The sequence below is a fragment of the Capra hircus genome, chromosome 2 (assembly GCF_001704415.2).
Source record: "Capra hircus breed San Clemente chromosome 2, ASM170441v1, whole genome shotgun sequence".
NCBI classification, from domain to species: Eukaryota; Metazoa; Chordata; class Mammalia; order Artiodactyla; family Bovidae; genus Capra; species Capra hircus.
In genome coordinates this window covers 28,607,653-28,632,903 of record NC_030809.1, presented here as the reverse complement: position 1 = coordinate 28,632,903, position 25,251 = coordinate 28,607,653, and the positions used below count along the sequence as shown (strand labels likewise).

Genomic DNA, 25,251 nt, shown 5'->3' with positions numbered 1-25,251 from the left:
GGAGACACGATGGCCAATGCTCGGCGTCCTAGGCGGGACTAAAGGCTAGAGGCGGGCCCTGGAGGTCAGAGAACCAATTGTGCGCTCTATATGGGGCGGAGCTCAGATGCAGGCAATGCCTTTGGTCCTCTTCGCTACTCCGTAGTGACGAGTTTGTTACGGTGTTGCAAAAATCCGGGCTTCGAACTGTAGACTCCCGTGCCTCTCCGCTCCCTGTGACCTTAAGTGCAGCTACTGTGGGCGGGGGCGAGGCCACGCGGTGTAGTCACTGCTGGAACTCACCGCACGGGTAACGAGGAGAGGTTGGTTAAGGGAACGGTGATTTTAACACTGCTGGAGTCGATTTGGTTGCTGAATTCGCGCCCATTTCACTCTTGTGTGGTCGGAGACTGGGAATTTCAGAAAGCGGGCTGGGATCACGTATTAACCTTGGGCCCACCCCTGATACCCGGGTGAGTGGCCGTGGTTCCTTGCGGAGTGGGAGAAACGCTGGCTGGGGACGCGGCACAGGACCTTGCTTTGGGAAGCTCTGTTTCTTAACCTCCTTTCTGCTCCAGCAGCTGCTTCTAAGTAAATTTCTGCTCAGCCATGTCGCCGGCTCCAGCTGCAGCCCAGGCTCCTGTGTCGGTCTCCCTGTTTGACCTCAGCACGGATGCTCCGGTTCTTCAGGGCCTGCGCCTGGTGAGCCACTTTCCCGAGGAGGCCTTGGCCCAGTCTCTGCAGACTTCCTGTCCAGGTATCTGGGAAGGTGTGGGGTGGACCCGTGAGAGATATGACAGGACACTTTGGAGCTTATTGCTCCTCCAGGGAACACATTCTTACTTGTGTTTCCCAGCTTAGGAGCTCTTCTTGACATCTTCCACTGGATAAAATTTATCAGCTCCCAACTGCAGAGTGTTTGTTTTTTTACTTTTACGCTGAAGTTTGTGTATATTTTTCTTAACTTATGAATTTAAGGCAACATTTGTACATGTTTTCTGATTAAAAAAGAAAAAATTTCACTCGATCGCTGGATTTCTAGAACAGGCTCCTGAATTGTCTCCAAGCAAATCTCTTGCCATTGCTTATGCCTCATCACATTAACACCACTGCCTGCAAAAACACTTCACCATTCCTTGATATCACCCAAATATAACTATTCCAATCAAATCATTCCTTCTTGCTGAATATAGAACAACTTACTGTTGGTTTCATACTACTTTAGTTTGGCTGTTTTCTTATACTTTTTAAAAAAAAAATCAACTGCATACTGTAATAGGAAATATAAGCTAAAAAGATGGTATTGGGGAAGAGTTATTTGCACAGTTTAAAAATAATCTTAACCTTACCAGAAACCATTCACTGGTGGCTCACATGGTAAAGAATCTGCCTGCAATGTGGGAGACCCAGGTTTGATCCCTGGGTGGGGAAGATCTGGAGAAGGGCATGACAACCCACTTCCGTGTTCTTTCCTGGAGAATTTCATGGACAGAGGAGCCTGGTGGGCTACAGTCCATGCGATTGCAAAGAGTCAGAGGACTAAGCGACTAACACTTTCACTTTCAGAATTCCTCTAAACAATCCCTGTTGTTTATTTACACACAATGTTTATATTCATCCTATGCATATCTTTTCAGAAGCATATTTATTGTATAAAGTGATTGCTGTGTCATTTATTTCGTGACTACTAGATTGTTAAATTCCTTGAAGGCAATGACATGCCATCTCTCTCATTTATATCTTCTGCTTTGTATATCAGACACTGAATGTAATCCTAGATAGTGCGGATTTAGGCCCATTCTACCTCTGTTTACCCTCCCCTTATTTAGGTTCAGAGGAGCGAATAAGCCCAGAAAGAAGACCATTCCAGGGTCCTCTGGATATTTCAGAGAAGTTGTTTTGTTCAACCTGTGACCAGGTCTTCCAGAACCACCAGGAACAGGTAAAAGACCAGGTGCAGAGCTAAATGTGGAAACAAAAATGTCATGGTTGGGGTAAAGAGGTAGAAATTTGTCTTTAGTGAAGGTCTACATTTTAAGTAAGGAAGTTAGTATTACCTGGTCATACTTGGTGGAGTTCTTGTTTAGGTCTCGTGTAACATAAAAGGCTGGGTCAGGCATATTTCCACATTGTTCTTCTCTCTTTGCCTTGTACCAGAGGGAACATTACAAGCTTGACTGGCATCGGTTTAACCTAAAGCAGCGTCTCAAGGACAAGCCTCTCCTGTCTGCCCTGGATTTTGAAAAGCAGAGTTCCACAGGTGATGACTGGTGGGAAAGCATGTGCGAATCAGTCATGGGGATGGAGAACGACCCTAGTTGAGGAGCTTGAAGAAAGGTCAAAGATGGGGCACCAAGCTTTCGTATCTTTTGTTGTTCTCAGGTGATCTTTCCAGCATCTCAGGATCAGAAGACTCAGACTCAGACAGTGAGGAGGACCTGCAGATACTGGATAAGGAGAGGGCTGACTTTGAGAAGCCTACGCGACCCCGAGGCTTCCACCCGCATCGGGTTCTTTTCCAAAATGCCCAGGGCCAGTTTCTTTATGCCTATCGCTGTGTCCTAGGCCCTCGCCAGGCAAGTGCCAGCACACATTGTGTGGTCAGTCCCAGCCTTTTGTACACTCAGCCTAGATTTCCCCTCAGCACAGTCTCTCATTTCTTCCCTTCCTTCCTGTTCAGGGTGGGTGTCACACTTGATGGCACAGTCTTGAACTGGCCTGAATCTTAGAAGGGTCAAGTGTAGTGGAATTCAGTTTGGAAACAGACGGATCTAGGTTGGAATTGTGGTTCTCCTACTTGATCTTGACTACCTCTGCAAGTCTCTAATTTTCTTATTATAAAATGGAGGCAAGCATGAAGCTATTGTATCAAAAGAGATGGTGCCTGTGAATCACGTAGCCCTGGCACTTGTTTCTTACTCCCAGTAAGTGCCACAGAGATGTTTGTGCTACTCCTGTGTCTCCAGGTGCCCCTTGAAGAACCAGAACTGCTGCTTCAGAATCTGCAGAGTGGAGGTCCCAGGGACTGTGTGGTGCTCATGGCTGCTGCTGGGCACTTTGCTGGTGCCATTTTCCAAGGGTGAGAGGGTGCTGCATGGGGCAAGGATGGAATGGATCCTGTTAGTCTGGGAGTACCATCTGATTTCCAGTACTGAGTCTGTGCTGTCTACAGACGAGAAGTGTTGACACACAAAACCTTTCACCGCTACACAGTGCGGGCCAAGCGGGGCACAGCCCAGGGGCTTCGGGATGCCCGGGGTGCAGCTGCTCACTCTGCTGGGGCCAGTCTGAGGCGCTACAATGAAGCTGCACTCTATAAGGTGAGTTATGTGTCCAAGTCAGGTGTGCCCCTAATCCCCACTTCTCTCCTCTTGACTAATTAAATGGTACAGCAGGGAGGCTGGCTCCTTTGTTCCCTGTCTTTGTTCTTTCTGGGTAGATGAAGGTAGAATGGGGTGGATGCCCAGGAGTCTGAATCCTCTCATTCTCCACTCCCCATTCCCTACACGTCATCTGTACGTCAGTGTTTGGTTGGAGGTTTAAAAGTAGCAAGTGAAGAATTACAGAGCTGAGTTACTGTCTTCTCTAGGAAGTTCGTGACCTGCTGGCAGGGCCAGACTGGGCTAAGGCACTGGAGGAGGCTGGGACAATACTGCTGCGTGCCCCCCGCTCTGGCCGGTCCTTGTTCTTCGGGGGCCGTGAGGCTCCCCTGCGCCAGGGAGATCCCCGACTTTGGGATATCCCCCTCGCTACCCGAAGACCCACCTTTCAGGAGCTACAGCGTGTACTCCATAAGCTGACCACGTTATACGTCCATGGTGAGCTTTCTTTCTAGATCCCCATACTCTCTAAATGTTCCATCCGAGCCTCAGGTTCTCATTCATGCATCCAGATGGTTTTCTAGCCCTTGGACTGCAGTCTGATGCCATTTTCATTGACAGAAACCTGAGCTGGCTTCTCCTTAGCTAAGTCTTTTGTTTTATGGCAGGAGAAGACCCCCGGGAGACAAGCAGGTTGGATTTACCTCAGACACACAGGAAGAGAGTGAGAGAAAGGAAAGTTATCGAGGAAGAAAGAAAGGTCCCCAGTGATGAAAATGAGGCACTTGGGCAGAACAAGGAAGCTCCCAAACAGGGTTTGCACACCATCTGGCAATTGTCAGGTCTCTCTCTGGGGGGATGTCTGTCCTAGAAATGCAGCGGTAAATCTACTGTCATAACTTTACCCGCTTCTCTATTTATAGGTAAGCCCTTACATACTAACCCCGCCCCCCCTCCCCCACACACAGACACATCTGTTCAGTTCGTGGTAGCAATTACTGAAATATATTTTGTGATTTTTCCAAATCTCCTATCATCTCTTTTGATCACTGATGTATTTCTAGGTCTTAGAAAAGTCTTAGCATGAAGTCGATGCTTGGACGTGTGTTGTGTGGATCTTAACATAATTTACTTGCCTTCTTGGATGCACTGGTTTGGAGCTAGGGTTTGCTTCCCATGAGGCAGACTATCACCTGCATGGTTGTCAGCTGCTCCATGCTCCTCTGTTCCGACTACCCTAAGGCTGTCATGGGAATGTCCAGGGACTCTCGTCCCTGAATAGCTTCTTCTGGGTCTGCCCTGGGGCTGTGAGCCTTATATCTTCACAAGATACTAATGGCTTCAACTCTTGATATGCTACTTTATCTTGGGTGACAAAATACAATTTTATTTCAAGTGATCTGGATTATCTCTCTATGTACATTCTTAGGCATCTGGGGCAGCCCACACCCTTCTACCCTCTGCTTATTCCTTAGATGGATCTAACATAGCAACTTTTTCCCCCTAGGATCAGAGTCAGAGGGAGAGGCTGGCTCCCAGGTAGAGTTGGAAGTAGTAGAGGTGACACTGGGAACGCTGGATCTTCGTGAGTTTGAGGTATTTCCCAAGCAAAGGAGGAGAAAAAAGAATAAGAGGGAGAGAAAGCAAGACCTGGAGTCTGGGGCACAAATGACTCTTTCCCAGCAACCAAAGGAAGATGAGGCCCTTTCAGGGTCAGCCCCCTTGCAGCCTCCCTGGGATGAGGCCACGTCCCCCTGTCAGTCGGAGCTCTGGGATGTGCTTCTAGCTGCTTGCCGAGCTGGAGATGTGGGGATGCTGAAGGACCGACTCACTGCCAGCCCCCTAGACCCTGGAGTTCTGCCTCTGCTCAGTGCCCCCTTGGGTTCTGGTGGCTTCACTCTTCTGCACGCAGCGGCCGCAGCTGGGAGAGGCTCAGTGGTTCGCCTGCTGCTGGAGGCAGGTGCGGACCCCACTGTGCAGTAAGTGAGGTCTTCATGCCGATCCCCGCTAGGGTACAGAGGATGATCTGGATGCTAATCTTGGCCTTGCCTAATTGACAATATTTCCCTTGGTCTGCTTGGGCGATGTTGGGAGGTGCAGCAGGCAAACCGAACCTGTTTGGGGGTTTTTCGCACTTAGGGATTCCCGAGCTCGGCCACCGTATACAGTTGCAGCTGACAGATTGACACGCAATGAGTTCCGGAGGTTCATGGAGAAGAATCCAGATGCTTGTGATTACAGCAAAGCTCAGGTCAGCTGGAGAAGGAAGCAGCAGAATGGGAAGGCATCAGAGATGCTCGCTAGATCTTTTCTACTCTCCTACAGTCTTATCAAGGATAGTCTATACAGATCTTTACCTTTTGCTTTCCTGGAAATCCTCCAGGTGCCGGGGCCGCTAACAGCAGAAATGGAGGCACGGCAGGCCACTCGGAGAAGGGAGCAGAAGGCAGCCCGGCGGCACCGGGAGGAACAGCAGCGGAAGCGGCAGGAGCAGGAGAAGCAGGAGCAAGAAGAGCAGCAGCGATTTGCTGCCCTCAGCGACCGGGAGAAGGTGAGGCTGGGGGTTCTTCCTTCCACAGCAACACTTCCCCAGAGGTCTGATCTCTTCCCTGGTGTGCAGCCGTCACTTCTTAGACACGTTCTCCACTGCTGAGGCCTTGTGCTTACACAGCTTCTTTTCCCCTCAGAGAGCTCTGGCTGCAGAGCGCAGACTAGCTGCCCAGTTGGGAGCCCCCAACCCTCAGACCCCCGACCCTGCCGTCACCGTCAGCAATATTCCGTATGTGGAGGGGGCAGGTGTGGGGGGTGGGCAGTGATGTGGGCGGGGCCATTCTGTACAAGTAGAGCAAGTGCTGCTCTGTGTTCACAACGGCTGTTGAGGGGATATGAGATGTTTTGGGAACCTCTGGAATAAAAACAAGTGACAGGAGGGTGGGTGGGGAAGGCTTGGATTGGAACGTTTCTGGGATTCCTCTCCAGCCATTTTCTCCCTCTTATTCAGACGCTGCTGGAGTTGTGGGATGTCTCTCCAAGGCCTTGTTCCTTTTCACTACCTTGACTTCTCTTTCTGCTCCACACGCTGCCTCCGGGATCATCGCAGTCAGGCTGGGAAGCCCTCTTCCTGATCCCTTACAGCTCCACCTGGGGCCAGTGCTAGGCCTGAGAAGGCACACTCCCCCTGGCCCTAGGCTGCTTCTTCCCCCACGGAACCAGTGTTTGGAAGATTAGGGTGAAGGACATTTCAGGAACCAGGGCAAAGACAGGGCCACAGAGGTTTGTGGAGCTGGTACTGTCTCTGGAACTTTAATCACAATAAAGTTTGGCAAGGAAACTGCACTTGTACTTCCATTCAGGCCCGTGGCCTTTGTTTCCTTACGGTCACCATGGCTAGCACGAATGGATCCTGCCCACTGCGCTTGTCCCACGTCCAAGGATTACCTTTCTTTCAGTGCCCACTTAACTCCATTGGTTCAGAGGCACTTGAGAGGGAATAGATGTACGTCCTGTGCTTGGTGCTATTGAGGATGGGCCTATCCAGGAACTGGATTTGGGGCTGAGGAGGCACGTTTTCTAGCTCCAGCAACGTGATTCTGTTGTGGGCTCCCCTGGGAAACAGCAGGGGTCTTGGCACATAGAGGGTCTGTTGCGGCCCCCGCTTTGTCCAGTAGCGGCCCAAGTTAAACCCATTGATCCAGACTTGGCCCTGGGGAGTAGAGGAAAAGAAAGGATCAGCTCTCAGAGGGGTAGAATTATCCCCTTGCTGGGGGGTTGGGGGGGTTTCCTAATCAGAGGAATAATCTGTGCTCTCCCTTCTTCCATGGTTTTCCCCTCTTACCACCCTACCTCTCACCCCACCCCCACCATCAGCAATACCTTCGTCCATCCAGGTAGAAACAGAAATGTGTCCCCGCCTGAGTTTAAAATTGGGAAGGTGGTAGAGTAGAAGGTGGGGCCAGAGGGGGCCTGAGGATGTGAGCTTTTCAGCGGCTGGATGGGAAACCACTCTTTGACAAGATTGTCAACTTTCAGGGGGAACATCAGCCATTGGGTAAGGACTGTCTGCCCCAGAATTGGTGGCTGTAACAGGCCCTGTGAAGAAGGCAAATGAAAAATCATCATTTACTAAGTTCTAAGGCCAGACTACTGCTACTCAAGCCCTGGAATGCACCTAGTGGCCATGTCCAGATCCCCCACCAGCTGCTGCTTTGCTCTCTAAGCCCTAAGGCTGTAGCTCTTCCTTTAGGCCCTTATCTTTTCTAGGGAGTTCAGTAAAGAAGAGTATGGGGGCGAGGGAGTGGGCAAAACGAGCTCACCTTGAAGTCACTGCTGTTAGACCCAAAACTGAGCCTCCCCATGTTCTCCAGCAGGACATCCAGTGTGGCCCCTATTTTCCCCATCAAAAATAGGTTATGTTTCATGTTTCGTTCCAAAACACCCTGAAACACCTGTGGATGAGAGTATCTGTGAAAGGGAGCGGCTCAGCATCTAGCTTGTGGCCACCACCCAGGAAGCTACATTAATAGACACTAATAATAGACACTATTATTTAGAGGGCAAAGAGAACGAAGCCCTTCTGTCAGTTCCTTCTAGAACCTTATCCTTTGTCAAACTCTTCCTCATCCCACCTTATCCTCTGCAAATGTGAGCAGGCAATGGGAAAAGGTAGATACCGGAAACTTTGCTGGGGAGGAAAGGAAATGGGCTCATAGGTAGCCTGGAATTAGGTTCTCACCCCATCCACCATCACGTAGGCACGGTCATGGACTCCATTGTTTGGCACCCAGAGTTGTGTTGGCTCAGAAACAGTATCGGTCAGATAGGTCCGATACAACATATAGCCATGGACCTAGGTGTGGAAGAACGAGTAAATAAGATGTGCTGAGAGACAAGAAAGGATACTGTGGGGAAGACGCATAACTCGGGATCCCTTGGTATAGCTGTTGGTGGATTATGCTTTACCTGGTTGACAGCCTCAAAGGTCATTGGCAGGACTGAATGGATGGGACCTTGGGGGCATAGGAAGTCTAAGAAGTCCAGCAAATTCCCATCCTATTAGAATAAGGGGAAAGTATCAGAATATAAGGGAACTTTCAGAATAGAGGGCTGGGCAGAATCAGAGAATAATGGGGAGGAGCTTACCAGGTGTAGGGTCAAAGGTCCAAGCGTCATCTTGGGGCTGGGGGGAGGTAAAGGTCCCAAGGGAACTTCCTGGAACTGAGCCCAAATTCTCTCAGGAGCCATAGGAAAAGCACACAAAGAAACCCTATTCCAAGACCCTAGTGTGCAGGGTTCTTAACCGGGGGTCCAGGGAAGGGCTTCAGGGGTCATGAAGATTCTCTAATATTGTATGTATTTGTATCTCCCCAGGAAGTCCCATCTGAGTGAGAAATGCTGCAATAGGCTGCTCAGAGGGTTTTGTGGTCCAGACAACAATCATTGACTTATGGGACCCCTTTACGAACAATTTGGGCACCCCTCCCCCTAAATTAGTAAAAGCCTTTGGCACTTAATGAAGTGGTAGGGCACCTTGCTGATGACATTTCGAATAGCAAAAAGCTTGGGTGTGGGGTCCCCTGCTTCAGATATGGGTGCGTCGTAGTCATAGCTGGTAGTAATTGGAAGAAAGCGTCCCTTCTCATCAGCACCTAGTCAAACCAATTTAATTAATTCAATGCATCGTTCAGATGACAGGCCTAAGCAAAGAAATTCATGCAGAGAATTTTGCTCTCAGAAGGGATGGTGGTAGCCTATCCAGCTTCTAGACATCCTAATCCACACATTCCTCAGACTCTAATTCCTTGCTGCCTCCCTGCCTCCACCCCAGAGACCATCTAGACTCACCATTCCAGTATCCAAAGTTGGTACCTCCGTGGAACATGTACCTGAAGTGGGGGAGAGTGGGGGGAAAGGTAGAAGCTGACCCACTGAATCTTAACCTTCATCCCTAACACCCAGTTACAGATTTCATGTTGGCCCCAGTGCCTCCAGTTACATGTTCACACTGGCTCCCAACTTGAGCATTTTCTCTAGTCCTTTGGTTACAGCTGGAATGGAACGTGTGGAGTGATTCTGGCCCCAGTAATCCAGCCAGCCTGTGTAGTACTCAGAGTTCACCTAGAGTGTGAAGTGAAAGGAGCTGTGAGCAAGATGGGACCTGAGCTCCACCCATTCCCCACGCTGCCTCTTGCTTTGATTGGCCTCCCCTCTGGCTCCTCACCAGGGGCCCGCGGGGTTCATACTTCCGAAGCAGGCCAAAGATCTTGGTCATGTTGTCAGCTGCAGAAAAGAGGCAAAGGTGCAAGGTAAGCAACGTGAAACAGGTGCCCCTTTCCCAGACTTCATTCTGAACCCTTGCTTGGGAGACCTGGGCCAAAATCTACAGTGGTATAGAGTCCCTGGAGGGAGCCACATTTGAGTCCTTCAGGCCCATCTGTGGTGAAGAGCAAAATCTTGTCTCCAAGCAGCGATCGGAAGAGCCCAGCTAGGTGCCTCATGTAGCTCACGTCACAGGCTCTGTAGCTACCGTATTCATTCTCCACCTGCCAAGGGAAAGGAAAAGTGGAGGTCAGCTCTGAGGTGGAGAAATTAAGGGCACTGGCACCTCCTTCCCCTAGCCCAGTCAACTTTCCACTGGTACCTGAATGCTAATGATGTTGCCCCCATTGTGGTAGAGCCATGGATATATCCTGGGCAGCAAGACCTTGAACCAGGAGTCCACTGCGGCAAGGAAGTCTAAAGGAAGGGGCAGTGCTCTGCTAGTTAGGACACTGCCACCTCCTTGGCCCCCACCCATAGCATCAGTGCTAGCATCTTTGAGTGCCACCTGAACTCAGGGAAGCACTGTGTACCATCCCACTTGTCCATAACTCCGTCTGGGAAGCAGTGACTTGTCAGAGGAAACTCTGAACCCTAGGCACTTGTATATTTGCATGGCAATGAAATTTAAGCATAGGAAACAAAGCAGTGTTTCTTGAGAATTCATTTTTTAAATGTCATAAAAAAATGGTAAAACACATCACATGGAGCTATTAGGTAACCAGATGTAATATACACTTGAGATCGCTATGACATAGCACACACGCTTGTGTGCCTGTGTGCTCAGTCGTGTCTGATTCTTTGTGACCCCATGGACTCTAGGGGTTACAGGCTCCCACCAGACTCAGGTATGAAGTAGCATGGGAATTCACAAAATTGTAGAATGTCTGACCCACACCTGATGGAACTGCCAGTCCAGGACATTTAAGTCAGCAAATGAAAGATCATTATATGAGGTGGCATGCCTTCAATTCTCAACTCCTGTTGGTGATTTTTGTTGACTCACCCTCAGGGTCTTCATGCATGACCTCTGCCTCCTTACCTAGGTGACTCCAACTCAGGCTTCAGGTCTCAACTTACATTTCACTTCCCCAAGAAAACCTCTGATATCCTAGATGAGGGTAGATTCCCCGTTACACTCTCTCACATCACCTCGTACTCCCTTTTCAAGTGCTTAAGAAATTAAAATTAAGCGTTTGTGTCTGTCTCCCCTACTAGTGAGCAGGAACCTTCGTCTGTCAGGTTCATTGGCTGCATCCCTGTCATTGAGGACAATGCCTAGAAGACAGCGGACTCTCAAAGGTGGAGTCAATGAAAGATGTTTTAGAGGCTATCTTTATATTCTTAAAACATTTAATTCCTTTACATTTTGTGTTCTGTATAAAGGAGGGCCAGGTTGCACTGCCTCCTTTAATCCAAGCATACATTAAATCGCGTCCCTTGAATGATAAAAATTTAACATGACCAGAACTATTGTTTTTCCCCCAAATGTTGATCTTTTGCCACCCCTAGTCTTCTCTGTCTTCCCTAAGTCAGTAAATGGCACCACCACCTTGACTGGCTGGATACTTAATTCCCTTCTTTCCTCATCTTACCTATACTGACCTCCCGCCCCTCCGCCACTGCTCCCTTTCTCATCAAAATCTGTCAGTTGAGTCCTGTTGACCTTTATCTCCAACCTATAGCTCATTTCTTCCCTCTTCTTTGCATTTCCACCACTACCACAACCAGGAGCCATCTCTCTCTCCTCAACTACAATCATAGTCTCCCAGTTAAGTTTCTCCACCTCTACCCTTGCTCCCCTCAATCCATTTTCCACATCCAGGCTAACGTAGTCTGAAAACAAATCAGATAATTTTGGTTAAACTCTTTCAATGACTTTCTACTGTGCTTATAATAAAAGGCAAACCCCTTACAATGGTCTGAAAGGTCCTGCATTAACACTCACTATATAGCTCCAATTTCTCATACTACTCTCCCTTACCCGCTGTGTTCCAGCCATGCTGGCCTCACTCATAACAGTGTTCTGTCCTACCTCTGGGCCTTAAAACATACCATACCTGGGAATTCCCTGTGGTCCAGTAGTTAGGGCTCTGAGCTTTCACTGCCAAGGGGCCAGGTTCAATCCCTTATCTGAACCACGATCCCACAAGACTCACAGCACAGCCCTCCCCCCAGAAAAGTACGCCATTCCTCTACCTGGTCATTCTGACTTCACTCTTCATATGACCAGTGCTTTCCCTTTCCTAGAGTAACTGAAATATCATCTCAGAAAAGCCTTTCTGGCTTTCCTACCTAAAGAGGCCCTGTTACTTACTATCTCAACTCCTTGTCCATTTTCTTGTGTAGTATTTTTAAAATAATCTTATATAGGTTTTTTTTTTTTTTTTAATTAATGTGTCTTCCACACTGAGTCCTCTGGTCCCCCAGTTCCCAGCATCCTGCTGGGCATGATTAAAACTAAATAATTTGAATGAGTGATCTCTGTTTTGGGTACCCAAATGACCCATTTTGTTGTTTGCTTTTTTCTGAGTCCAGTCTGTTTTTTTCTCTACCCACCTGGATCTGAGGTTCTCAGATGAATTTTAGGCTTTCGAAGCAACCAAGCTGGGAGACCCCCCTGAGACAAACATAAAGACAACAAAAAAGTGAGTGGGCTTTGTTGTGTGAGAGTAGAATAGGGTAGGTAAGAAGGGAGGAAGTTGAGGATAGTGATGGAAGTGGCCCCAGAGTCAAGGCACATGGGAAGCTTTGCTTCTATCCCTTCTCCAACTAACTCACCATCTCCCACTCTGCACAGATGTAAGGTCCTGGTCTCAGTATGACCAACAGGTTCGCTAAAGTTGCCTCTTGCAGAAATGCAAAGAGGTCACGGCTGCCATTAAAGTTATAGACCCCAGGCTCTGGCTCATGGTAGTTCCAGGGCACATAACTGAAAAAGGAAGAGGTTAACAGGGCCCAAGACAGGGAGAAGCCAGGGAGGCCAAGGGGCTCAGGCCTGCAGGAATCTCCAGGAAGCTGTGGGAAGGAGGTCCTGGCCTTCCCCTTTCCCACCCTTGGCAGGGAAGCCCTGGAGCTACAATCCTCATACCCAGCCAGTCTTCCTGTCCTGGTCCCCTTCTTAAGGGCATGATAGGAGGAGTGAATCCCACCCTTCCATGACTCTCATGAGCACTTCTTACAACTGTACTACGTTGAGGCCACTCATTCGCATCTTGAAAAGCCGGTCTGCCCAAAGCACCCGCGGTACGCGAAAGTAGTGCAGGCTGCCAGACACGTAGCGGAAAGGGGCCCCGTCCAGGAGGAATCTGTTATGATCCCGATCCACTACGAAAGACCGAGTGTCTGCCTGTAAGGGGAGAGACCGTGCTCACGGGTCTGGAGTCCGGGGTCAGCGTCTCCCAAAAGCAGAGGAGACTGAACTAGCCCTTCCCAGTATTTTGTTGTTTTCACTTTCACTCTCTCCTCCGCCTGTCTCACCGCACCCAGCGGCTGGTTCGATTCTCCCATCCTACCTGGGGCAGCAGCAGCGTCAGGAGCGGGAGCAGCAGGGAGGGAAGGCAGAGAGGTTTCTTGGGAGCCATGGCGCTTTCGGGGCTCTTCCAGTCAGAGACGGTGGTCCGACGGTCACGTGGCAGATTCCTGGGAGAGAACTTCAGCGAGCAAGTGGGCGGAGACCACTGCAAGTTGTCAGGCGATTAGCCTGGACTTTGTCTCCAGCCTGCAACTGCCTGCTACTCTACTAGTTTGTAAACCCCTCTAGATCTTGCTACTGGTTCATGAACCAGCTTCATCATGGGAGCTTGTTAGAAATGCAGAGTCTCAGACCCTACCTCAGACCTGTAGAATCAGAAGTTGTATTTTAACAAGATTTCCGGGTGCTCTGAGCACATTCAGGATTGAGAAGTAGATCTCTACTACACTGAGCCCCCTGAGGATAGGGAGAGCCTTGTCCATCCTGAGTCCTCTGCTGCTATCACAGGGTTCAGTACACAGCAGGTTAAATCTAGATGAATGTCAGATCTAGGTTCAGACCCAAGGGAAACCAGAGGATATCTTCTCAGTATATGAAAGGGGAGTGGGAGTTGGGGTGGGGATCAGGTTACAAGAGGAATCTTCTTCCTAGAGAATCCTGTCCTGTTTCAACAAAAGAGACCATCTAGGCCATCCTATCATCTTTGGATGTGCGCCCCTTTCCAATTTACCCCTGCCTGGGCAAGAGACATCAAAGTTCCAAGGTTTGGAAATTTGTGAATTTCCATCACTCACTGCCTTCACAGTCCCAAGCCTGGGATGTGAAGACCAGGATAGTTATTATTGTTATTTCTGCTTATGGACACTACTCAGGGCTATGCATCAATCGCTATAGTAAGCACTTCACCTCTCATTTAATCTTCAAACAACTCCATGAAGTAGATAATAATCTCCATTTTACTGATGAGGTGATTGGAGGATAGAAATATTAGCCCGTTAACAAGGTCACATAACTAGTTTAGTAGAGCTGGGATTTGAATGAGGCAGTCTGGCCTCAAAGTTCATGCATTTAACTTTAGGTACTCTTACACCTATTTTACAGTTAAGGAAAGTGAGGTTCCTAGAGGCTAAGTAACTTGTCCAGGTGACACAGCTAATGGGCTATTAAGATTCCGACCCTAGTCTAGTTGAAGAGCTTGAGCTCTTAACTACTGTGATTACGGTAATAAGATACAGGCCAGAGCCCCCAAGGTTGTACTGATCAGAGCTGCAAAGGGGTGCAAACTGCCAGCTCCCGCCCCCTCTGAGCATCCACCTCCAGGCTGGACCCCAGTCGGCCACCCGGTGCACGGGAGGTATGACGCCTCCTACCTCTGGCATTGGGAGAGGCAGGTCCTGGGGGCCTCGGGCCGAGCCCGGCTTTGCTCCCCTTTGACGTAGGTGCCTGCGTCTTGACCCTCACTGCAGGCCAGGTGGGGAACCCTCACCCGGGTCCTGGGACCCGTTCTCCCCCAGGCCTAACCCGCCCCCGGCCTCTCAGCTCCACGCCCCCACATCGTCCTAGTGCTCAGCGGTTGCTAGGATACTGCGGGCCGTTACGCCGGCGCGGACTGATGACGTACTACTGCTTCCGGTCCCTGGCGCTTCCTTCCCGCTGAAGCCGGGTGAGTGTGGTGTCCTGGCTGGCCCACCCAGACCGAGACCCGGAGTGGGTTCTGCAAGCGGTGGGTCCAGGCCTCCCATTCCTCTCCGGATCTACCCCGTGCCCTGCCTCTACAGCCCAACGGGGTGTGCGAGTGAGGGGCTGCCTGAAGGTGGGCCGGGGTTGGAGGAAGTGGCCTGGGAGTCGCCGCGGGGCCTGGGCCTTTTTAAGGCACCTGACCCGAGCCTTCTTGGAGCGGGCGTTGCCAGGGCTTATTTTCTCTAGGTTTGGAGACCTGGGCCTGAGCGCTTCACGTTGGCCCTTTAGGGGGGGTCATCTGGATTGTGCCCCGCCCATGACCTGCCATTCTTTTCCTTCCAGCATGATCTGCTGGAGCCCCAGCAACTTGCCTGAAAGAGACTACTCGACCTGGACGAACCCTTTGGCAGCTTCAGACCGTCCTTGAGAAGGATGACTGAGACACTATGGGCCACGCGCTTTGCATCTGCTCTCGGGGAACTGTCACCATTGACCATAAGCGCTACCTCTTCATCCATAAACTGGGGGAGGGGTGAGTGTTTTGGAAATCATTTAGTCCCAAGAATTGTGGTGTTTGAAGGACAGCAGTCAGCACAAGATAGGGGCACAGAGCCTCTAATTCACCGGCCGGAGCCCAGCTCCTTGATGGTCAAGAAAGTGGATTGTGGAACCAGTCTTCCTAGAGTCACCATGTATGGCCTTGATAAGCCCTAGTTGCTTTATCTGCTTATTAGAGCTAATTTTGCTTCAATGATGGGGCTGTGAGGACTAAATGAGATAATTCGTATCAAGTGTCTCCCCTATTGCCTGATAAATAGCACTTCATAAAGGTTGGCTGTTATTTATTTAGTATTTATTGAAGCCCTGCATTAAGACCATAGGACCTAGAAAGTGACTGTGTCCTTGCTCTATGTGAATAATCTTCAGACTTCTTTTTAGAGTCACACCTTGGGAGGGTTGCTAGTAAATGGGAGACACCCCCCCCCCCCCCCCCGCACTTCTTCCCAGGGAATTCCTCTGGATCCCAGCAGTATGGGAGATGACCTTGGTCCTTCACTGACCCCTTTGGCCCACAGTGGGTTCAGCTTTGTGGACCTAGTGGAGGGGTTGCATGATGGACAGTTCTACGCCCTGAAGCGAATCCTGTGTCATGAGCAGCAGGACCGGGAGGAGGCCCAACGAGAAGCAGACATGCATCGCCTCTTCCATCACCCCAACATCCTTCACCTCGTGGCTTATTGTCTGAGAGAGCGAGGCACTAAACATGAGGCCTGGCTGCTGCTACCCTTCTTCAAGGTCAGAAAGTCTCCTGGCTATGGATGGGATTGCAACAGAGCGGTGTGTGCCAAGGGCTATTATGAGCACTCAAGCACATTAGGAAGCAGAAGTCATGTTCTGGTTTGAGCATTTCAGATTTGGGGTTTAAGGAACCCACCTGGGGCTGTAGGGTGTGTGGTGAAATTGCTATAAATTCTGACATAGGGAAAGAATCAGGCTCAGGGAGCAGAGGCTAAAAACATCAGCTGCGGGGAAACTTGTTTTGCAGAGAGGTACGCTGTGGAATGAGATAGAAAAGCTGAAGGACAAAGGCAACTTCTTGACTGAAGAGCAAATCATTCAGCTGCTGCTGGGTATCTGCAGAGGCCTTGAGGCTATTCACACCAAGGGTTATGCCCACAGGTCAGTGGGAGGCTCCATGTACTTGCTGGACAGAAAGGAAGAGCCTCATGAAGAGAAATGAGAGATCTCTGTGCTCTTCTCCAGGAACAGTCCCCGTGATTCTTTTGCCCCCCTAGGATCTTGGGCTTTTGGTTCAGGGATGCTCATGGGTCATTTCTACTTGCCTGCAGGGACCTGAAACCCACCAATATCTTGCTTGGCGATGAGGGGCAGCCGGTTCTGATGGACTTGGGGTCCATGAATCAAGCATGCATCCACGTGGAGGGGTCCCGCCAGGCTCTGGCCCTCCAGGTAAGAGTTTCCAGAGTCCTTTGCCCATCTCTTCCTCATCCTCAACCCCTTCTGGTACATGCCCCAGTTTTGTCACATGACCAAAACCTGTGCCCTGCTTCTGAGCTCTGGGGCCACTGTTCCAGGACTGGGCAGCCCAGCGGTGCACCATCTCCTACCGGGCCCCGGAGCTCTTTTCCGTGCAAAGCCACTGTGTCATCGATGAGCGGACTGATGTTTGGGTGAGGAGCGTGTGGGTGGGAACATGGAAGGGGAGGAGTGCTGCTCTGTAGCTGCTGTGAACTGGAGGAGCAAGTCTTTGGTTTCCAGTGCATGGGGCCCCAGGAAGCATGTATGTCCCAATCCCCCCATTGACTTCCTTCCTGGGAACTGTCACTGACACTGTACTCAGTTGCTCAGGAAGTGATATAATCTTGCCCTTTGAGCAGGATAAGTATAACTAAATGTCAGGGCTGGAGGCAGCAGCTCAGCACAAGATGCAGAGGCCTCCAGCTAACTGGCAGTTTCTCTGGGGCCCTGGTGGTGTCACGTGACTGAAGTCTGCATACTGTAGCCTCCTTTCACTACAGAATGAAACAGAGAGAGATGACTCCATTGGTCCTCTTCCAAGGAATAACCAAGTTATGCTCAGTCCCTAGGCTGTGTGCTATATGCCATGATGTTTGGGGAAGGCCCTTACGACATGGTGTTCCAGAAGGGTGACAGCGTGGCCCTTGCAGTGCAGAACCAACTCAGCATCCCGCAGAGCCCCAGGTGAGCTTGAAAGGAGCAGGGGCACTCCAGGCTCCTCCCTTCCGTTTGCAGGGGTCAGAGCACAGGGGGCGGCCGCCTCCTTCACGCTCCCCTCCTCCTTCTGCAGGCATTCTTCAGCCTTGCGGCAGCTGCTGACCTCAATGATGACTGTGGACCCCCAGCAGCGCCCTCACATTCCTCTGCTCCTGAGTCAGTTGGAGGTGCTGCAGCCCTCGGCTCGGGACGAGCACACTACCCACATCTGAACAAACCCGTGGCCACGTTGAGAAGTTGGCCCCTGTGCCTTGGCAAGGAGCCGCCCTCCCTCATTAGAATCTCCATCCATTCAGTCCAGGACCGTGCCCTTGTCACTGGGGGCAGCTGGGGCCTGGGACAGTTTGCTCGGTCTTTTGTCTCTGATTCTGCTCTCTCACCCCCAAGAGCAGTAACTGGACTGGAGGCCTGCCTGGGGGGGAGTGGGGGATGGGGAGAGGGGAACTGGTAGAATATAGTCAAGGCTCTGAGCAGGACTGCTGAGCATACATCATGATCTGCTTCCAAATCTGGGGGCAGGAGAATGTATAAAACAAGAATAAAGTGAAAGCAGCTTGGTGTGATCTTAGTCTTGTTGTTCCTGGAGTGAGAGGAGGTGCAGGGCACCCAAAGGCTGGCTGCCTTTTCTGAGGGAGAGCCTGGAGAGAAGAGGGACTGGCAAAGCCTCAGGAGTGGCGTGACCATCCCTCCACATTTGGAGGCAGGTGTCCCTACCTTAGATCTGGCCGGTGGGGGAGTGGGCACTTCTTCTCCTAGCTTGTCTTAGTCAAAAACTTCAAACTGCTCTGGCCTGAGCTGCTTTCTATTCCAAGAACTGAGCTAAGGGCCCCCTTAAAGCACCCTCACCTCATTCTTTCTTCATTCCCATGGCTGGGTAGCTTAGTCAGAGAAGCCCAGCTGGTTTTCCAGGAAGGGCTTCTGGGTGGAGACACCTGAGGAAGCTTTGGGACAAGCACACAACTGGTTTCCAGCCTCTGCCTGGGGGCAAGGGGAGTGGAAGTGGTGGATATTTTAGTCCAGAATCTCTCCCAGATGGTTCTGGTTCACACATGGTTAATGATTAATGGGGCCTGTGTGGTGTGGCAGTATCCAGCTGCCACTTCCTGCCTCCTCTGCTGAGTAAACAGGGGCCCTGCCTTTGCTGGGCTGGAAACCTGTTCCCTTGGGAAGGGCACTGCGTCCCTGAATCACCAGGGAGGGGAGGGGAGGGCAGGGTTGGCACCTCCTGCTCCTGAGAGTGAGGCCCCCCCTCAGCCAACTGTGCCCACCCCCCAACTGCTGACGTCAGTGTGGGTCCTGGGGTGCCTATTAGCAACCTTGAAGTTTTCCCCAGGGCCCTGGCAGGAGGCTCCCACCAGCTAGCACAGAAGCTGAGGCCAGAAAGAAAGCACAAACAGAGGGGAGATGACCTGGCTTTTAATGGCACAACCCTAGGCCCCAGCAAAACAGCAAGACCAAAAGTAAGCTTTGCAAAGCTGCTGGGAGGTGCACGGACACAAACAACTCTGGGAGATCGCCCTTGTTCCCTCCCAGCCCCCAAGCTTATGACTAGGCTCCATGCCCAGGAACTCTGGGCCTGTTCAGCCCCACTCCCAAGCCCTTAAAACGCACAGAGGTGTCTGGGCCAAGCTTTGCTTCCAGTCTCGGTGAATGCAGAGCAGCAGGAAGAATAGGGTAGCAGTCTAACTCTCAAATACAGAAACGGCTGGGCTTAAACTCCTACTTGGAAAGGAAGTGAAGCCTCAGATCCTTTAATGGCTCATGTTGGACAGGTCCAAGATCCGGTCCTCATCTCCCCCCTATCCTGGGCACTCCTAGGATAATACATGGGGTCATGTTTCCCGGGCCTGGCAAGGGCCCCTTGGCAGGTTTAACCTTCATCCATGGAAGGAAAAAGTCATGAGCAGCACATAGTTAGGGCGGCAGCAGAAACAGCAGCAGCAGCACAAAAGGAGAAGGCAGCAAAGCTCAAGCACTCACAGAGGGACGAGAAACCGTGCAAGGAGACTGTTTATTTCGAAAGGATTTTGCAATAAACATAGTGAGTGGGCTCCAGGCAGCGGTTCTATTCTTCTCCCTCATCCTCGTCCTCATAGGAGTCGATGCCCACTTCCTCGTAATCCTTCTCCAGGGCAGCCATATCCTCCCGGGCCTCAGAGAACTCACCCTCCTCCATGCCCTCGCCCACATACCAGTGCACAAACGCCCTCTTGGCATACATCAGGTCGAACTTGTGGTCCAGGCGGGCCCAGGCCTCAGCGATGGCGGTCGTGTTGCTCAGCATGCACACAGCACGCTGCACCTTGGCCAGGTCTCCCCCGGGCACCACAGTGGGGGGCTGGTAGTTGATACCAACCTTGAAGCCTGTGGGGCACCAGTCCACAAACTGAATACTGCGCTTGGTCTTGATGGCAGCAATGGCGGCGTTGACATCCTTGGGTACCACGTCTCCACGGTACAGCAGGCAGCAGGCCATGTACTTGCCGTGGCGGGGATCACACTTCACCATCTGGTTGGCAGGCTCGAAGCAGGCATTGGTGATCTCTGCCACCGACAGCTGCTCGTGGTAGGCCTTCTCTGCAGAGATGACTGGTGCATAGGTGGCCAGGGGGAAGTGGATGCGAGGGTAGGGCACCAGGTTGGTCTGGAACTCGGTCAGGTCCACGTTGAGGGCGCCATCAAAGCGCAGGGAGGCTGTGATGGAGGAGACTATCTGGCTGATGAGGCGGTTGAGGTTGGTGTAAGTCGGGCGCTCGATGTCCAGGTTGCGGCGACAGATGTCATAGATGGCCTCGTTGTCCACCATGAAGGCACAATCTGAGTGCTCCAGGGTGGTGTGAGTGGTCAGGATGGAGTTGTAGGGCTCCACCACGGCCGTGGACACCTGGGGGGCTGGGTAGATGGAGAACTCCAGCTTGGATTTCTTGCCATAGTCAACAGAGAGCCGCTCCATCAGCAGTGAGGTGAAGCCAGAGCCAGTGCCCCCTCCAAAGCTGTGGAACACCAGGAAGCCCTGAAGTCCTGTGCACTGATCAGACTGAAAGACAAGAAGGAAAAGAGCAATGTGGGTGGGGAAAGGACCTGAGGATCTCTTATGTTCTGGCTTCACAAAAGTCTAAAATTTCTCAGGTGTTAAGGCAGACTAATGAGTATCCCAAAGCCACAGCATGCTCTGGGACATATATAATTAAAGATGACTCCATGAAATGGATTTGGAAAAAAATGTTTCTGACCATTAGCATCATTTCAAAAGCTTCCTTCCTTCTACCCCCAATTCTTACCAGCTTGCGGATCCGGTCCAGTACTGGGTCAATGATTTCCTTGCCAATGGTGTAGTGACCACGAGCATAGTTGTTAGCGGCATCCTCTTTCCCAGTGATGAGCTGCTCGGGGTGGAAGAGTTGCCGGTATGGGCCATTTCGGATCTCATCTGAAAAGGCATTCATCACATCGTTAGAGCAGAAACCACAAGGCTATGCTCAGCACAGACCTCCCTCCCTCAGCCTGGTGGCTGTGGTCAGATATATGGAAGCATTCATCCTCCTGCCAGCCTGAGATAGCAGTGTGTGAGAGAAACCCAGACCTGCTGCCCAGGCCAGTCTGCGGTCAGCCTCCGTTCTTTAGCTTCCAACAGGGCAAGGGGTTTTGCAGAGCCAGGAAAGCCAGATCTAGACATCCTTAATTCCACCCTCTCTTCTGCTCACCAATTACGGTAGGCTCCAAATCCACAAAAACTGCCCGGGGCACATGCTTTCCGGCACCGGTTTCACAGAAAAAGGTGGTGAAGGAGTCGTCCCCTCCACCGATGGTCTTGTCACTGGGCATCTGTCCATCCGGCTGAATTCCATGTTCCAGACAGTAGAGCTCCCAGCAGGCATTGCCCATCTGGACACCTGCCTGCCCCACATGGACTGAGATGCATTCACGCTGAAGGGTAAAGAGAGGGGACATGACATAAGCCCCACATACATAAGTCCTTACCTCATGAGCCTCTCTCCCACCCTATCACCTACCAGTTAGGATGACTCAGTTGGCAAAAGGGCCTGAGCAGAGGTCAAAGAGGCTGGCATGCTGCCCAGGCTCTCCTGCATAGGACTTTCCAACTGGAGGCACCCAGTAGGGCAGGCCAGTTTCCTCAGCCTACTTCTCCATGGGGACCTTGTCAAGTAAGAGCTGTGGCTCCATATGACCCTGCCATATTCACAGGACACTCAGGCAGGACGGAGAGGTCAAGTGCATATGAGACAGGCGGACACTGCAGTCACTGAGACAAGGACAAGCGATTTTTTCAGCTGTTACCAATCCCTACTCCCACAGATCAGCTTCTCAAGAGCTTGAGAAGGGACAGAAGGTTTTCCAGAGCTAAGAATTTATAGCTAGAGGTCCGCCCTTGATTAATTCTTTGCTTTGAGGATGAACAACTAGAATATCATATAACCCTCTGTCCCTTTCATTCTTGCGAACTGTAGAGATGTCTCAGCCTTCCGGTCAGGCATCAACTGACCATGCTGGCCAGCAGGATGCCCTCGCCCTCACCACCTTTAAATCCCATCTGGCTCTGGGGATCAATCCCATCTGGCTGCTCTCTCCACCTCTACCCCCACACCCTGGGTATCTTCACCACGTTCATCCACTGCGGCGCCCTTATGGAAACTGCAGAGAGCAGTAAGGCGCCGGCAGTAAGGGTTGTGGGCACTGGGGCACTCGCTGCCCTAGGCTCATTCCTGCCAGTCTGGAATTAACCTCTGAAGAGCCAAAGTGGTGCAGCGCAGGGCCGGCGCGGCCTCCCTTTTCGACACCGAAATGGCGGGGTGACGGTTTGCAAACACCCAGAAAAGGAAGCGGAACCTGCGGTGAGGCCCCGAAGGTAACCTGCCTTGCCCTGGGCGGGGTGAGCGCCATTCTGCGGTCTGGCCCCGTATTTGCCCCTTCTAGATTCTTTCCAGGTCCATCCCAGTGGAAAGCGAGGATTGGATTTCGGCCCCCGTCGCTGGGCTATAAATACCACCCCCTACACACACCTCTTTCCCCTCCCCCCAACCTGGCCTCGGCCCGCGCTCTCGCTCAAGCGCCAGCTGTCTCTGCCCGTCCGTGCACACGGACTCCGGCCGGAGAGATTCCGGCTCGCCTCACTAGGCCGAACCCCATTCTCGCCACCCCTCCAGGATCAAAAGAGGGGTGCTGAGTCACGAGGTGGGGGTGCTGTGGGTAGAAGGGATGCGCCCACAGTCGGAGGAAAGGGAGATGCTGAACCAAGTGATCTGACCCCTTCCCACCTTCTTGCACCAAGCACGTGTTTGGTCAGTTCCAAGGACTCGGGAGTGAGGGGGAGGCTAGGGGCGGAGGGCAGCCAAGCGGGGTCTCCCTCGACTGCAGAAAGGACGGGCCGCGGGACCGCGTGACTCCCCTCAGGAGGGTTAGGACACAAATACTTGGCGGAGCAGGAGGGGATTCCAGGAGGACTCCTCTCTGCTACTGAAGATTCCCACCCCGCTCTACCACCCTCCCTAGCATCCGAAAGTGGACAACTTGGCCCAGCCAAAGTCACCGGGAGAGGCGGGGGGGCGGGGGGGAAGGCAACCCCCCTCCAACACCTCGAGACCTGAAACTCCGGATAGAGGGCCCCGAGCAGCCCTAGAGCGAGGTTCCCCGAAGAAGAGGAGAACTTAGGGGACGGGCGCGATGCCGGCGGGGCCGCACTCACCATGGTGAGTCCGGGCGGTGGGTCTCACGTAGAGTCCGGGTGACGGGTCTCAGTGAGAACTGCGCTAGCTGCAGTGCCGCACCGCTCTTATATGCGGGGGGCGGGCCCGCGCGCTCCGACCGCCCACTAGGAGCGGGGCGGCCCAAACGCCACGCCCCCGAAAGGTAGGCGGCCCGGAGGGGTGGGGCCAGAGCGAGTCCCCTCCCCGGGGCGTGCCAGAGTCCCTCACCTGTCCCGCGTGAGTGAGCAGCAGCGACCCGAGCTTAAACCCTTCTCTCCCGGCTTTGCGCCGACACTCGGAGCTCCCGAGCTCCGCTGTTGGGACGCAAGGCGCGGTGCCAGGATGTGTCTCTCCTGCACCTACTTCGTGGGGGCGCCTGTCGCTAAGGTGTTCTGACTTAGGCCGGGTGCGGCAGAGGCTGTTTTTCCGGAGTGGCTGCAGCCAGCTTTCGCCTGTGCCCTCCTCGTCCCGCCTCTCTGGAGGCTCCGGCCGACTGCCTGGCTCTGGCGCGTCCCCCAGGAACGGCTTGCAGTCGTCGCAGGAGGCCTGCTGGTCCCCGGCCGGGACGGCTGGCCTTCGCCAACGCCCGCGGGCGGCCGAGGACCGGGAGCTGCACAGTCTGAGCCCCAGGTTGCCGATCCCTTAGGTTGCTCCGCAGAGCCGAACCCCACAGTCTGTCTGCGAGGGCCGACCCCCAGAATCTCTCGCGTCTCGCCGGCTGCCCGCTGGTCAGTGGCCCCGTCATCAGCACCGTCACTATTAGCCGGCCCTCGCCATAGCCACCTGCCCACTCTCCTGCACCCAGAACCGCTGGAGCTTCTGGGATTCGCATCCTGACTACCCTATGTGACCTTGGGCAAGTGACTTAACCTCACTGAATTCTAGGCATCTTCACCGGTTAAAGGAGATAACGATCCCATCCCCAGAAAGCATTGTGAGGTGTTATAACGTTTGTTGACTCTGAGCAGGAAAAAAGAAAATGGAGATTCTGATGTCATGGCTGGTTTTGACTTTTCCATCCTCTTCTGTCCTTAAGCCATGGGCAGGATCTGCTACCTGCATCTCAAAGCCCTCCGAGCTCTGGCAGAGGTCTCAGCTAAAGCTATTCCTTGTTTCTACTTTTCATCCCCATGTCTCGCAAGAATGGGCTTTTCAACCCACTTCTGCTTTCCCTTGCATGCCTTACATTTTCTACCTGTCTCTCTTCACTGCAGAAATCATCAGAAGTGCCCTACGTGCCTATTGGTACATCCTGTCTCCTGGGAAAAGATTCACCTGTCTCTCCTATTTGTTTCTCCTAGTGTTTCCTAGGGCCAAGACTGCCTGACAATATAACACAGCAGGATAAAATAACTAGCAATGGCAACTTTCTACCAACAAAATAGCTAACTGATACCTTACTTTACCAAGGCATGGAAAGAAACACCGTGAAATATGACAAGGTCTCTTTTCCCAGTAGACTAACCATATGGTCGGGAGAACAAGACTCATTCATAGAAAAGAAACCTGGCAAGGGCACATAATGAGGTTGCTTTGGGAAATGGGGTCATGGTCTCTACAGAGCAAGGAGCCTTGGTGACTACAGAATACGCGGCCTCGTTCAGACTTTCCCTGGCCCTCTGTTTTCCTTGTGCAGCCCAACCCTGCAGAGTGAGTATTTTAAGAGACTTGTGCTCTCTTAGGCAAAACCCCAAACCTATTTGTTCTTCAGGTTCTGCTTCTTTTTCTGTAAAACTGGGATAATAACTTTGGATTGTGAGGACCAGATGAACTGGAGGATGCATACGCACACAGGAAAGCACTATGTATCCAGCTGCCTGGACTCTTAGAGCATTTTGTTCACTTATTTTAGTGCGTGTAGCACCTCATGCTGCAGTTATTCATGCATATGTCCATCTTATTAGACAGTGATCTTGCTGAAGCAAAAGACTGTGTCTTGTTCACTTTTGTGTTCCCCAGTTCCTAGTATGGCACTTGGCACATGGTAACATTTGCTAAGTGTGTGTCAGATGAATTGTTT

At 51.9% G+C, this 25,251-nt stretch overlaps 4 protein-coding genes across 12 annotated transcripts; 2 read left to right on the top strand and 2 right to left on the bottom strand.

Annotated features, from left to right (window-relative positions):
• On the top strand, nucleotides 146–6,630 carry ANKZF1 (ankyrin repeat and zinc finger domain containing 1). 3 transcript variants are annotated; one of them, XM_013972832.2, is made up of 14 exons: nucleotides 146–302; nucleotides 561–736; nucleotides 1,809–1,921; nucleotides 2,137–2,239; nucleotides 2,362–2,555; nucleotides 2,946–3,058; nucleotides 3,152–3,299; nucleotides 3,569–3,797; nucleotides 3,968–4,114; nucleotides 4,807–5,278; nucleotides 5,439–5,550; nucleotides 5,683–5,850; nucleotides 5,987–6,078; nucleotides 6,301–6,630. In XM_013972832.2, exons 2-14 carry the CDS (start codon nucleotides 589–591, stop codon nucleotides 6,422–6,424), a joined length of 2,163 nt encoding a protein of 720 aa, XP_013828286.1. In that variant the 5' UTR covers nucleotides 146–302; nucleotides 561–588; the 3' UTR covers nucleotides 6,425–6,630. The 3 variants fall into 3 exon arrangements, with proteins under 3 accessions (XP_013828286.1, XP_005676637.1, XP_013828282.1); XM_005676580.3 differs by having other exon boundaries at nucleotides 146–452; XM_013972828.2 differs by having other exon boundaries at nucleotides 146–452; nucleotides 558–736.
• On the bottom strand, nucleotides 6,587–14,635 carry GLB1L (galactosidase beta 1 like). Of its 3 annotated transcripts, XM_005676574.3 has the most exons (17): nucleotides 14,460–14,635; nucleotides 13,130–13,256; nucleotides 12,797–12,963; nucleotides 12,396–12,546; nucleotides 12,174–12,234; nucleotides 9,937–10,031; nucleotides 9,664–9,838; nucleotides 9,517–9,575; nucleotides 9,292–9,413; nucleotides 9,141–9,181; nucleotides 8,826–8,944; nucleotides 8,439–8,513; nucleotides 8,259–8,348; nucleotides 8,032–8,145; nucleotides 7,613–7,744; nucleotides 7,173–7,388; nucleotides 6,587–7,002 (listed from the first exon to the last, which is right to left on the bottom strand). In XM_005676574.3, exons 2-17 carry the CDS (start codon nucleotides 13,196–13,198, stop codon nucleotides 6,745–6,747), a joined length of 1,944 nt encoding a protein of 647 aa, XP_005676631.1. In that variant the 5' UTR covers nucleotides 13,199–13,256; nucleotides 14,460–14,635; the 3' UTR covers nucleotides 6,587–6,744. The 3 variants fall into 3 exon arrangements, with proteins under 3 accessions (XP_005676631.1, XP_017914565.1, XP_017914572.1); XM_018059076.1 differs by lacking the exon at nucleotides 7,613–7,744 and having other exon boundaries at nucleotides 14,460–14,624; XM_018059083.1 differs by lacking the exons at nucleotides 12,396–12,546; nucleotides 12,797–12,963 and having other exon boundaries at nucleotides 14,460–14,581.
• Nucleotides 14,688–18,089, top strand: STK16 (serine/threonine kinase 16). 5 transcript variants are annotated; one of them, XM_018059087.1, is made up of 8 exons: nucleotides 14,688–14,752; nucleotides 15,112–15,301; nucleotides 15,846–16,065; nucleotides 16,316–16,449; nucleotides 16,620–16,740; nucleotides 16,866–16,961; nucleotides 17,372–17,493; nucleotides 17,600–18,089. In XM_018059087.1, exons 2-8 carry the CDS (start codon nucleotides 15,216–15,218, stop codon nucleotides 17,736–17,738), a joined length of 918 nt encoding a protein of 305 aa, XP_017914576.1. In that variant the 5' UTR covers nucleotides 14,688–14,752; nucleotides 15,112–15,215; the 3' UTR covers nucleotides 17,739–18,089. The 5 variants fall into 5 exon arrangements, with proteins under 5 accessions (XP_017914576.1, XP_017914599.1, XP_017914593.1 ...); XM_018059110.1 differs by lacking the exon at nucleotides 14,688–14,752 and adding an exon at nucleotides 14,756–14,812; XM_018059104.1 differs by lacking the exon at nucleotides 14,688–14,752 and adding an exon at nucleotides 14,759–14,876.
• On the bottom strand, nucleotides 19,519–23,311 carry LOC102177846 (tubulin alpha-4A chain). Its single transcript, XM_018059034.1, has 4 exons — nucleotides 23,231–23,311; nucleotides 21,231–21,453; nucleotides 20,808–20,956; nucleotides 19,519–20,563 (listed from the first exon to the last, which is right to left on the bottom strand). Exons 1-4 carry the CDS (start codon nucleotides 23,231–23,233, stop codon nucleotides 19,592–19,594), a joined length of 1,347 nt encoding a protein of 448 aa, XP_017914523.1. The 5' UTR covers nucleotides 23,234–23,311; the 3' UTR covers nucleotides 19,519–19,591.